At 36.6% G+C, this 14,411-nt stretch overlaps 1 protein-coding gene across 1 annotated transcript; it reads left to right on the top strand.

The window, feature by feature from the left end:
• Positions 1-12,562: 12,562 nt before the first annotated feature.
• On the top strand, positions 12,563-13,492 carry LOC112100938. The gene has a single exon (XM_024190818.1). It carries the CDS (start codon positions 12,563-12,565, stop codon positions 13,490-13,492), a length of 930 nt encoding a protein of 309 aa, XP_024046586.1.
• The last annotated feature ends 919 nt before the right edge of the window (positions 13,493-14,411 follow it).

Raw genomic sequence — 14,411 nt, 5'->3', positions numbered from 1 at the left:
TACCTTTCACGGATTAGACAGAATGCCAAAACAGGAAGCTAACATGTGGACTACAGTTTTCATCATCCACAGGCCCTACTTTCAGCACCTAGAAACAAGAGACTACTGGACACAAGACATGGCATATGAATGGAGAACTTACTGTCATCCTTATACTCTCATCCATGATACATCGTTCACCTCTGTTCTCAAAGCCTACCTCATGGAACTTAACAATGTTACTCCACCTGCCACAAACATTCACCACACCTCTATTGGACCATCACACACCCTTGAAATAATTCCAAAAACACAAGGCTGTACTCCGGGTTCAAGTTCAAGTCCTCAAGGAATCCTTGTCATGGAACAACGCCCTGATTACACCAACGTCTTATTCCAAGACGCTCAAGACCCATGGGAAGATTTTCAGTCCTTTCTCCATACTGAAAATCCCCATTATACTGTCACCAACCCCGACTCTCTTGCTGCATCTACATCACAGCACACGACTGACGCTGATGAAGACAAATATCAGCAAGCTGAGGCATATCTCGACCTGAGACAAATACGTCGGCACAAGCACCAATATGAGAAAGCGACAGGAGACGTGTCACCATCGCGCTATCCATCCACTCTATAATGACAACTTGTTGCCACCCCACAGCTTTTAATGCAATAAGCCCATGTGTCTCCCGTTTACTTTGTCTTATGTAAAAGTCTTAGTCGGTGTGCTTTACTTTCTCAAAAGGTGTGCTTTACTTTTCTCAAAGCATGTGCTTATTTGTCGATTATAATCATTCAAGGGGTCTTGTCCTTGATGATTTTCTATATAAGGCACCTTATGCTTCCGTTGTAGGCACGAGTTAATCATAAATAAACCTTTAAGTTTCCTTACATCATGTTTCTCTAAATCTTTTCTCTCTTCTAGGGCTCAAAGAAATTATTTGGGTTAATAATGATACGCCCGCCTCTAATTTTCTATACTGAGTATGCTCTACACATGCCTTAAGCCTAAGGATCCTGTGCATCAGAAAGGTCCTGTTTTATCCTCCAAAACCGATTTTTATAAAATGAAAGTGTTTTCTCACAAAGTTCACCCTCTTTGAGGTCATGAGTGCCATGTGTTCGGGTGATATCGTGAAAAACTGTTTTCAAATATGATTTTCGGATTTGGTATTTGATGGATAAGTGTATATCGGCTGGAAACCAGAACTTACGGGCTACTGGCCCTAAGGACAAACTTCATTCTGTTATAGATCTGGTGTAACAACGCCACGTACATCTACCCACTGGGGACATACCCAAACTATTCCCCATTATAATTTTTCGGGTATGGGGTGGGTTTAGGGAATAGCTTCTAAATCGGGTTTGGGTTCGGGTTCGGGGATTATGATCCCCGCCCCGAACCCGCCCCATTGCTATCACTAATAATATTTATGATGGAGTGAATTACGTGAAATCAAGTTCAAGACTCTCAACGGACAATTGCTCGATCAAGAATAAAGATTAGAGCTCAACGGAGTCATTATTGGACCAATTCTTGTAAAGGCGGTAAGGTTTAATATATGCATGGTTTAGCAATTGAGAAGTTCAAGATTTTATTTAATAAATCATTTTTCATACATTAATGGTTTCGCAATTATAAGCCAAGTATTCTATGAAGTTAGTTGTTTTTCAAGATGTGAACTAAAATGAAAATTTTTTGTAATCTTTGATTTTAATAAGTATTGTTTTGAATTCTGGATTTGGACCTATTTCCAAATATTTGAAACATTTTAGGCCATACTCTAATTTCTAAAAGTTTTGGGTCTAAAGTGTAAATATTAAAAAATAGATAGAGAGTTAGCGGCTAACTGCCTGAGGGCTAGTGGCTAGCCGCATAAGGAAAATTTCATATTTTAAAATTTATAAGTATTATGATAGCCATCAACAACTCCTTTTGGATTTCTTTCATATTGTGCAGGTTCATGGAATCATGCTTTCTGAAAAGAAAACCAGCATAGCGAAAGAATCTATTAACTTTCTTAGCATGGTGATCACAAATGGCCACTAGTAACCTGGCCCGCACATTGCAACCGAATTATTAAAGTTCCCAGACACAAATCTCATCAAGAAGCAAATTCAACAATTCCTCGAGATTGTTAATCATGTTAGAGATTTCATTCCTAAAGTTGCAATCCACACCAGCCAGTTGTCCCGTATGCTTAAAAAACAGTGTCATCCTTGGGGACCAGTACAAACTGAAGCTGTCAAGCAGCTGAAAGTGATAGCTCAATCACCTCCTCCACTCAGAATTCCCACAACTGGACAATGCATTTTGCAGACAGATGCCAGTGATGATTACTGGAGTGCCATCCTTCTCGAAAGAATAGATGGCTTGGACCATTTCTGTGCCTATGCAAGTGGACAATTCAAAGACTCTGAAAAGAACTACCATGTGATCTACAAAGAGATTTTGGCGGTCAAGTATGGAATCAAAAAATTTGAATTTCATCTAATCAGCCATAAATTCCTTATCAACATGGACAATTCCTCTTTTCCTAGAATCTTTAATTTCAAGAACAAGTAGCTCCTTGACAAACAACTGCTCAATCTCAAAACTTGGTTCTCCAAATATGACTTTACTGTCCAGCACATCAAAGGTAAACAGAACCTCATCCCAGACTCCCTTACACGCCCGGCTATAAATAAACCCTCACTCCACTCTTCAACTCATATCATCCCAGTCATAGCCATGAATCAACAACTTCCTTTCAAAGCTCTCAATTAAAAATCTTTTCCCATGAACATTCCTTTTTCTTCAGCCTACCAAATCCATGACTTTGCTAAGAAATTCCTTTACCGATATTTCTTCAATGTCCATAGTAAGACTCCTGATCGTTTTCCTATACTATGTATGGAAAACTTGTTTCTCACAGGTCTCACCCTGTCTCACCTCTCCATCTCAGAAGATGAGTTATGGTATATGCGGTGTCTCACAACCTTGTATGCTACAAAACTGGTCTTCCCTATTAAACCAGTCCTCCGCCACATCACCACTCCTGAGTTTTCCTCTGACCTTCTATGGACACTCCTCGAATGGCATTCACCCCTCACATGGTGGCATAAACAGCTCCAGAATCTGTGTACTTTTCACGAATTAAATAGGATGCCAGAACACGAAGCAAATATGTTCACCACAGTTTTCATTGTTCACCGGCCATATTTCAACACTTAGAAACCAGAGACTTCTGGACTCAAGACATGGCTTATGAATGGAAAACCTATCCCCATCCTTACCCTCTCATCCATGATACATCAGTCACATCTGTTCTCCGAGCTTATCTCATGGAACTCAACAATGTTCAACCACTGGCCATAAATATCCACCACACTTCTGTCGGACCATCCTACAGCTTGGAAATAGTTCCAAAGACATAGGCCTGTACTCCAGGTTCAAGTTCAAGTCCACATGAGATTCTTGTCATGTAACAACGTCCTGATTACACTAATGTCTTATTCCAAGACGCTCAAGACCCTTGGGAAGATTTTCAGTCTCTTCTCCACACTGACAATACCCTATACACTGTCACCAATCCAGACTCTCTTGGTCCTTCCACATAAAAAATGACCGACGTAGATGAAAACAAATATCTGCAAGCTGAAGCTTATCTTGACCAAAGACGGATGCACCGACCCCAGCGTCATTATGAAAAAGAAACCGGTGATGTGTCTCCTTCCAGGTGTCCCTCCACTCCGTAATCACTGATGAGCACGTGATGCTTTAGCTTTTGCTTTATTAAAGTTTGCTTTAATAATTAGACAAGGGTCCTGTCTTGTCTAAAGTTTTCTTTTGCTTTTCTAATTTGGTGTGGTGTGCTTTAGTGCTTTCTTGCTTCATAATTATGTTTCTCTTTTTGTAAAAGATGAGGGTCCCACCTTATCTCTTTCCTTCTCAAGATATAAGGATCTCTCTTCCCTTTTGTAAGGCAGGAGTTAATCAGAAATAAAATTCAGTTTTCTCACATTATGTTTCTCTAAACCTTTTCTATCTTCTAGGAGTCAAGAAAATTATTTGGAATACTAAGGATACGTTCATCTCTAATTTCAATACTGAGTATGCTCCACACTTGCCTTAAGCCTAAGGATCCTGTGCATCAGAAAGGTCCTGTTTTTATCCTCCAAAACTTATTTTTGTAAAATAAAATTCTTTTCTCACTACGTTCACTCTCTTTGAGGCCGTGCGTGCCGTGTTTTTGGGTGATATCATGAAAAACTGTTTTTACTATGATTTTCAGATTTGGTACTTGATGGATAAGTGTATATCGGCTGGAAACCAGAACTTGCGGGCTACTGGCCCTAAGGATAGACTTTGATCTGTCATAGATCTGGTGTAACAACGTCATGTACAACTACCCCAGTGGTATCAAAATGAGGATGCACTACAAGAAAATCAAGAGGAGAGACAAGAAGAACTAACAAATCTAGAGCAACAAGAAGGTACTTCTCAAACACTCCCTAAGGAGTGGAGGTATGTTTCTTCTCACCCTAAAGACTTAATTTTAAGAGATCCCTCACAAGGTGTAACCACTAGATTATTGCTTAGGAATACATGTGAGCATGATGCTTTATATCTCAAATTGAACCAAAATCCTCTGCGGATGTGAAAAATGATGAATCTTGGATTATGACAATGCAAGAGGAATTGAATCAATTTGAGAGAACATAATGTGTGGGAATTAGTTCCTAAACCGGAACACCAATCTATCATAGGAACTAAATGGGTATTTAGGAATAAAATAGATGAATCTGGTGTGGTTGTAAGAAATAAAGTTAGATTAGTGGCTCAAGGGTGTTGCTAGATTAGAATCCATCAGGATGTTGTTAGCATTTAGATGTCATAAAGATTTCATTTTATTTCAAATGGATGTCAAAAGTGCTTTCTTAAGTGGTTATATTATGGAAGAAGTGAATGTGAAACAACTCCTCGGTTTTGAAGATGAAAAGTTTCCAAATCACGTGTATAAGTTGTCTAAAGCAATGTATGGATTAAAACCAGCGCCTAGAGCATGGTATGATAGGCTTAAAAATTTCTTATTGGATAATGGTTTTTCGATGGGAAAAGCGGATACTACTCTCTTTGTTAAGCATAAGAATCAATATACACTTGTTAAAATTTATGTTGGTATTATCTTTGGTAAGGAATTTATCTGTGCAAGGAATTTTCATCTTGTATAAGTAAGGAATTTGAAATGAGCATGATGGGAGAATTGAAGTATTTCCTTGGACTTCAAATCAAACAAAACAATGAGGGAATCTTCATCAACTAAGCTAAATATGTCAAAGCTCTACTCAAGAGATTTGGCATTGATGACTCAAAACCCAAGAGCACTCCAATGACCACAACAATCAAGCTTGACGAACATGAAAAGGTAAAGAGGTTGATATCAAAATGTATCGAGGTATGATAAGCTCTTTACTTTACTTAACCACAAGTAGACCCGATATCATGTTTATTGTATGTTTGTGTTAGGAATCTCATTTGCTTGCTGTTAAAAGAATTTTCTACTATTTGAGTGGAACCATAGATCTTGGCCTTTGGTATCCTAGAGGAACCCATATAGATTTAACTTGTTATTCGGATGCCGATTTTGGCAATTATAAGGTCGATAGGAAAAGTACTAGTGGAAATTGCCATTTCCTAGATCATTCACTTGTTTCATGGTTTAGTAAGAAAAAAAATTCGGTTGCACTTTCAACCACCAAGGAAAAATATATTGCTGCTGGTAGTTGTTGTGCACAAACCCTTTGGATGAAACAAACACTTGGAGATATTGGCATTAATCTTGAACAAAATCCTATCATGTGTGTAAGAGACCAATATTCAAGATGGGCTTTGATACGAATCCCACAATGAAACTTTCAATCCTACAATTAATTTGTAGTTTCAACTTCCCAAGAAAGTTCTAAACAGATTTATGGCAAACAAAAACCTTGACCCAATGCTTAAGAAAACATGAACCAAAGGTATAGAGAAGGGTATTGACGCCACACTCAAGAAAGAGATGAGAAGGTGAGTGATAAGTCTAAATTTGGAACACCACAAGAATGTAAATTCTTGATAAGTTCACTAGTTCTCAAAAGAACCAAAGAAAGAATAATCTTTCAAATTCAAAATAACATTCATCTCCTTACATACCAAGGTTGCTGAATTTAAATAGGCTAAAAGGAACCCAAGATCCTAAAAATACAAATGGAAACATTGGAACAATCCTCCAAGTAAGTTTGTCAAAAGATGTTTCAAAAGTCTTCACCAACCCACCATGATCAATGCTATCTTTGACAAACTTAATGCTAGCCTACTATAATTAATGCTATCATTGACAAACTTGAAACAAAACAAACAAATAAGTTGAAAAACAAAGGATTCGTTGAAAATCCCAAGTCTGAACAAGCTGTAAAGAATTGGTCATAACTCCTTCTAGAGAACTCCAAATCCAGCTCTGTAAAATTTATTGGAAAGCTAACTTAATTATCTTTCCAACGGTATATAGCTTGCATTTTAATTCGGGCTCAATCAATACAGTTTTTATTCCGAATTTGACCTTTCTGCATTTGATACAACTTGTGTATTTGGCTGCCCAATGACTTGAATAATGCCCACAATGCCTTGTCTTCTCTTCAAGCCCAATTCATGATGTCTTGCATCTTGAATTGCATTTTCAATCCATATTTTCTCAATTAATCCATTTAAAGCAGCTTGCATCTTTTTGGCTCTTGCTCTTGTAATTGGGCCTCCATGAATGTGCAAAGGATCACTTGAAGTTTTAATGGTCCCTTGATGGTTCTCATCAGGCTTGAAAGAGGAAGAACCAGCCTCAATATAATTGCACCTACATCGAAAGGAGAAAGATCAGAAACATTGAAAGTAGCACTCACATTATACTCACCAGGAAGATCCAATTTGTAGTGCATTCTTTACATCAAGAGACTTGAAACGGTTTATTATGAGCCCAAATCTGACATCATATGGCCAAGTTATGGTCCGTTTAAAATCAGTGGCTCTACAGGCTTAGAGATGGCCAATGGGCCGGGCCAGCAAAGCAAGGCCCATGCGGTGCTTGTGCCTATGCCGTGCCTAAATGTTTTTGCTTAGGCCTGGGCCGGTACACATGCCATCCCCATTCGTCCGTGCCCACACGTGCCGTGCCATGCCTAAGAAAAAAAGCCCACTAAGCTTTTTTATTTTTTTTAAAGAGCACATACTAAGCTGTTGGCATACTTTTGTCAAGTCTATATATTTTTTTTAAGTCTATGCTTTTATTCAAATTTAATAGAATAAAAAAATCAAAACTCAAGTCCATATTCAATAGTAATAAACTAATAATAGTAAGAAAATGTAATATTAATTACTAAGTTTGACCTTATAGTATTAGAATTTTTTTAATACCTAACAATAATGATAATAATAAAATTTTCTTAAGGGTTAACTTAATTGTTAACTTGGAGTTACATAGAGTCATAGATCATAGTTCACAATAATATTAATGCATATTTATAAAATTATGATATTTATAATTTTATTCATTAAAATCATGATATCAATTATTTATTTAATAAACAAGAATTAAATAAACATACTTATTGCAGGCTTTTTCATGCATGTCGTGCCGTGCCGTGTGCCCCACCAAAACATGCTTGTGTCATGCCATGCTGTACGGAAACGTGTCGTGCCACATGTTGTTCGGCCCATTGGCCATCTCTATGCAAGCTAGGGCCCATGCGGCTTTGGGTTTTAATTTTAGGGTTTTTTTCATGTTTTTAAGTTAAATTAGGGTCGGTCACCTTATATAAGCACTCTTTTATATTCTTTGAATGGAGAAGATTTTCTCAACTTGTTCTAGAAAGAACTTTCGACTTATCAAAGGAGTTGCTAACGTTTGTGGCATCTTATTTAGCGATCTGGGCTCTTGAGACTTAGCTTCTCAATGGTTTAGATCCTTTATCTGAATTATGATCATATTGGCTTTCTTGGGTTCTTATGTCATAAATCCACAAAAATGCGTCGATTTGAGATGGTAATTTTCATGACTGCTCGTACATTAAATGGTGGCCTTTGATAGTTTTCGGTGGTGTTGATGGCTGGGAAATGACCGATAGTTCTTGTGGATCTGACCTTTCATGGCTGGTGATGTGGTTAGAATTAGAAACGCCAGCCAGGTCGGGTTGACCCATTTGGCTAGCCTAGTTCCATCTCTCTCTCTTTCTCTTTGTCCATTTCTTTCTCTCTTTCTTTTTATAAAGGGCCACGTCAAAAGTCAAGATTTATAGAGTGCGGTATTACAATCTTACCTTCTTAAAAGAATTTCATCCTCGAGATTCACTTTTAGTAATGCTAAAAAAAAGCTATACCTTAAAATTAATTACGATTGGTAAATTATTATTGCTACTCTAAATCTATCGAATAAAGTCTTCTCACTCATCAAGAATCAATCTTGATTTTTGGGAATCACAATAAACTATAATCAGTACAAAAATCAGTTAGCAAAGTTGTTGTTTAATAGACCAAAATCCACATGTATCTCTAAAACATATTGTAAAACAAACCATCAAAATCTTATTTTGTCACTTTTGAGCTTTCACATTTTCTTTTCAAATCACTTACCTGAATTATCTTAATTCAATTTGTGTAGGACTCTCACTTAACTTTCATACACTTTGGGCTTGACATAAACATGTCCCTCATCCACATAATACAACATAACATATAGAGTGCCCTCCACTAAGCGAGTAACAAATTTAAGAAACCAAACAAAACTGAAAACCTAGTTTCTTTTTTCAAAATCAGTTTGCTAAAATCTACTTTCTCATTTCATAAAACATGATTCATTTTCATGCTAATGCCAATGAACTTCCACACATACATATTCTCATGTCGATAATCATGCATAAGCATAACAGCACATCACATAGACACATGGGTAGAAACATATAAATCCTTATCCATACATATAAAAAAAGAAGGTTTTTCAAACATATAAAACATGTACATATTGCTTATTGTGATTCATTTATAAGTCTAGCAAACCTCTTGGCATCCTCAAGTAACAAAAACATTTTGACATCATTGGCCTAAAATCAATATGAAAACTTCACAAAATATAATCAGTCATAATCATAAATTACCCCCAAATTTATAAATTATTAGAATATCCTTGTTGAGCTCGAGAATGTATATTTTTAAAGGATAAAATAATTATTTTACATTTAAGTCTTACTAACATCTCTACTTTTATGTATTTAAGTCCCTTGAACATTGATTTTGAGTGTTTTGTTATAATTTGAGTATTTTATGTATTTTAAGGGTATTTTGATTATTTCACAATTAATAAACAATCTAACAGCAGAATAGTTAGCATTTTTTAACTTAATATAGCTAAAAGCCTCATAAAGGGCATAAAGGGCAAAATCATAATTTTTATTGGAGCCCAGTTAACATGGCATTGATTGATGACATTGCAACATCTTATTCAACCTACATTTGCCCTTACTATAGATCTACACACATTGAATCAATGCTTGCTGACTTTTGTGTTGACTGTTATTAGATCGAAAAATACGTGTACATTACATGCAATACACTAGATCAATGTTGTTGATTTTTGCGTTGAGAGATGATGCGGGAGCATATTATTGGGCAAAAGAAGTTCTTACAACATGTGCATATACATAGAATGACAGCCCTGATGACGTGTTCCATCCAACCAGAGATTGCCACGTGGCACAATCCTATGTGTTCGAATTGTTTTCATCTGATAACCATGATTTACTAGTTGTATCTATAAATAGGGGACTCTTGTCCCTTCGATTAACAACTCTGAATCCAAATTTAAGCTCCATTTTATGTAATTCTTGCTCTTTCTTGTGTTTTTACATATTTTACCCTTAGTTCAATATGAGTGGCTAAATTAATTTCAAACTTCAGTTGAATATGAGGCCTCAACGTGATCTGTGGGTTTAATTTGGTAAGTTTATTCACTCTCTCTCTGTGATTTATGTGGATTGTTTTGACTCATCAATGATAGACAATAAATCCTATCTAGATTTTGTGCCATATACCGACTCCTTAGGTCAAAATCATTACTGTTTGGCATGATGAGCACTTACACTATATTTATGAGAGAAAAACTCCCCTTTAGTACTTGTGGTTCATCTTGACTTAGTATCGATAAAGAGTGTATCTAAGTTGTTTAGTGGACGGTCTTGCCACATTATCGACAGTAAGATCGTTTTCACTAGCCACAACGTCTTCTCGACACCACAGAAGATTATTTTCCCCTGGTATAATGAGGGCTTGATACCATATTTACTAGAATGAGACTTTTATGGAGTGGAAATTCCCTCCATAAATTAATTGGAACTACAAAAGAATATCAAACCCATAGTGGAGTGTTGAGTGTGAATCTAGACACTCAAGTGCTTTATTTATATTGTTTAATCTTTAATTTATTTCCACTATTTTTTTATCTTATTGCTTAAAAATAATATCCATCTAATTCACAAACGAACTTGGCAAATCAATCCTACACATGATTAAATCTACTTCCTCATGAGATTGACCTTTGTTACCATAAATCTATACTACAATAGATTCATGCGCTAGCAAATATAACAAAATTTGCACAACAAGTTTTTGGCGCCATTGCCCAGGAGGTAAGACATTTTAATTTATAGAGTTAATTTTCTTAGTAAATATTGTGTAAATAACTTTGTATGCAAGTTTTGAGTGTGCTTTTAAAGTAAGTGTGAAATAACGTGATAAGATCAATACCATAACTTCTCCTCTCCCTTTATTTTCATTAGTCCTTTTTTTTTCAATTTTCTTTTGCATGCACGGTCGAAGGTCACAATCAAATGATCTAAAACCCCATACCTTGAACTTAAAAAAAAAAAAAAAAACACTTTGCACACACTGACACTTTGCATCATAGGGTAAAATTGCAGATAAAATTGAAATGAAATTAGAGCAACACTCACCACAAGTACTACAAGATTGGTCATTTGAACAGTTCCCTCACTGGTTAGCTAAAGTAAAGAAGGAAAATTCCACATGTGAGATTATGGAGATCTTTAAACATATATGTGTTAACATCCCTTTGCTTGACACTATAACACAAGTGCCCTCTTATGCCAAGTTTCTTAAAGACCTTTCCATAAAAAAGAAAAGTATTTATATTCAAAAGAAGGTCTTTTTAACAGAGAACATTAATTCTATACTCCAATAAAAAAATTCCTCTAAAATAAAAATATCCGAGCTCCCCTACCATCTTATGTAATAAAGGGAACTACATAATCAAGTATGTTTTGTTGGACTTAGGAGATAAGGTAAATCTTTTGCTTTATTCAGTATTCGTGAAACTTAGATTAGGAGAATTACACCCAACTCCAGTTATATTGCAACTCGTAGAGCGATCCATGAAAATACCTTGAGGTATTGTGGAAGATGTGCTTATTTATGTAGGCAAGTTTTATTTTCTTGTTGATTTTTTTCTAATTGACACTCATCCAACGTAGGATTCGAAAAAGCACATCCCCATTATTCTTGGCTAATGCGAACCCCATAATAAAACTTTGAAACCCACACTTAATTTGAAGTCTTAACTTCCCACGAAAGTTCTAAACAAATTTAAGCAAAACAAAAACCTTGACCCATTGTTTAAGAAAACATGAACTAGACGTATAGAGAAGGATATTGACGCCACACTCAAGATTTAGATAAGAAGGTGAGTGATAAGTCTATTTTGGAATGCCACAAGAATGCAAATTCTTGATAAGTTCACTAGTTCTCAAAAGAAATAAAGAAAGATTGATCTTTCAAATTCAAAATAACATTCATCTCTAATTGTCTTACATGGCAAGGTTACTGGGTTTAAATAGGCTAATAGAAACCCAAGATCCTAAAAATACAAATGGAAACATTGGAACAACCCTCCAAGCATAGGTTTGTCAAAGGATGCTTCAAAAGTCTTCACCAACCCACCATTATTAATGCTAGTCATTGATAAACTTAATGCTAGCCTACCATAATTAATGCTAGTCATTGACAAACTTAATGCTAGCCTACCATCATTGATGGTAGACTTACCTAACACATTGACAAACTTGTAACAAAATAAATAAATGAAGTTGAATAAACAAAGGAGTGGTTGGAATTCCCAAGCCCGAACAAGCTCTAATAAATTGGTCATAGCACCTTCTAAAGAACTCCAAATCTAGCTCTATAAATTGCATTGGAAAGTTAACTTAATTATCTTTCCAATGATATATAGCTTGTAGGTTAGTTCCAGTTCAATCAATACCAGTTTTATTCTAAATTCGCCCTTTCTACATTTGACCCAAATTGTGCATTTGGTTCTCAATAACTTGAATAATGCCCACAATGTTTTGTCTTCTCTCCAAGCCCAATTCATCATGTCTCTACATGCAGGAAGTGTTCTTTTGACCTTTTACCCAAATTTCAACCTCACTTGATGATCCAAACCTCCCCTCTACTCTAAAAGTCCAGATTCAGATCCAAGGTGTTGAACAAACAATTTCTTAAAAAATGGCAACACTACACCATCAATTGGTGTATCGGTTACAAAACCATGCCCTTGATCCACCAACACCTCAAACCACATCAGATGCTCTAATGAATCTTGCTGAATCTTCAGATAGTATTCCATCCATAGTCCAAATCCCCAGGCATATCCAAAAGCATGAATTGCTTAAGCTTATGCCCCTGGAATGGCTTTCCAATCATGAAAAATTTCATCAAAACTCACAGCCGATCCAAACATCTTATGCTCATTTTGAAAAAAGAGCAGATGGAACGGTAAAATTGATTTTTCAGTCACCATCCACTTCCCAAACACCACCCAGAGTCTCACATCCACCCTCTGAACAATCGACACTAAGAAATTCCTTTTCATACTCCTCTATGATCATAGTCGTATCTACGGCACAAGAAAATCTTCCTATCCACGGATTTGCCTCAGATGGCTATCCGATTTACCCGGACAAAATCAATGGTCATTTTTTATGGGATGTTCCAGGTTCCCATATGTGTGATCCAGATTGTCCTTGCCTAGAAGAAGAAGAAGATGATGATGATGATGATCTTAATAGGCATCCCAGGAGGTGTAAAAAGAAAAGTCACAAGCTGGATCCATGTCACAAAAAGCCTCCTCTACCCCCAGAGGATCCAGATAGTCTGATGCCTTTACCTATTTACAGGAAAGGTTTAAGGCTTATACAAAAGGAGTATAAACAAAGATCATGCATACAAGAAACAATCTTGCTCTCATCCTATGCTAGGCCGGTCCAACCTTGCATGATGTTTTCATCAAGCTCTTACCAAAAACAATTTCCTCCTCTGGAAAAACAAATTGATCCACAGACAAAGGTCACCACTAAACCTTTTGTCCATTCTCCTGTTACACCAAATGGCCAGCTGGAAAAACCAAAACCTTTTGAAGCTGTTCTAAACTGGTAAACTCAAAATGCCAAGGCACAGAACTCAGCCTTTAGATCTCTTGATGAAAAGATAGAGAAAGTTGCTTCTCAAGTTAAGCAAACCGACACAAAAGTTGATAGAATAACAACCCAGCTTGAACAAATGTATTTTGACATGCAAAATTGAGTCTCCCAACTCGATTCAAATCTTTGGTCCATGATTCAAAATAGATATTGGGGTCCTAAATTCAACCAAAAAGAGGAAGAGATTAGGCAGTTAAAAGCTTAACTTGCCAGGATTGATGCTGACAAACAACAACCTTCATTGTTTGCAAAATCCCCTGCTTTACCCTTACACACCCCAACTTTCAGCACTTACCAGCCTTTCTACACACCATCCAACTCACGACAACCTGTAGATTATACCAAATTCTTTGGCTTGTCCCATCTCAAGCATGCTTTAAGTCATGCTCCTCCAAAACCATGAACCAAACCTCCTAAGCCTGAACCACCTCCAACTTACCACCAACCCTCCGATCCACAGTCTTCTCCAGAACCACAATCTACTCAGAAGAACAAAGAACCTATGCACCAATACTCATCCCAAGTTCTATCACGTCTTTCAAAATCAGATGAAACTTCCCCATCCCAAACAAAAGAAATCTCTACAGATGAAGAATCTTTTTCTACTTCAGATTCTAAAAAAGAATTAGTAGATGATTCCAAACTCCTCATGGTCTAGCCATCAACAGGATCAAATGAACCTTCCCCATCCTCTCCTCGTCAAACACCTATAGTTGAGGGAGCATATTCTGATACCAATCCTACACCTCATCAAGAAAATTCTCCTCCTAAACCTTCCAATGGCCCTTGGTTTACTTTTGACGACATTTCAAGAGTAAAATGGCCAGCCAAATTTCAGGAATTTTCTGCCTGGATTGATGTCCAAATGCTCAGAA

Source organism: Citrus clementina, unplaced genomic scaffold (assembly GCF_000493195.1).
Source record: "Citrus clementina cultivar Clemenules unplaced genomic scaffold, Citrus_clementina_v1.0 scaffold_2, whole genome shotgun sequence".
NCBI classification, from domain to species: domain Eukaryota; kingdom Viridiplantae; phylum Streptophyta; class Magnoliopsida; order Sapindales; family Rutaceae; genus Citrus; species Citrus x clementina.
The sequence above is the reverse complement of the archived record's forward strand: the minus strand, read 5'-3'. Positions and strand labels throughout refer to the sequence as shown.

Bases quoted from the DNA above. Each gene is read 5' to 3' on its own strand.
- LOC112100938 (XM_024190818.1), top strand. From the start codon at position 12,563: ATGGCAACACTACACCATCAATTGGTGTATCGGTTACAAAACCATGCC.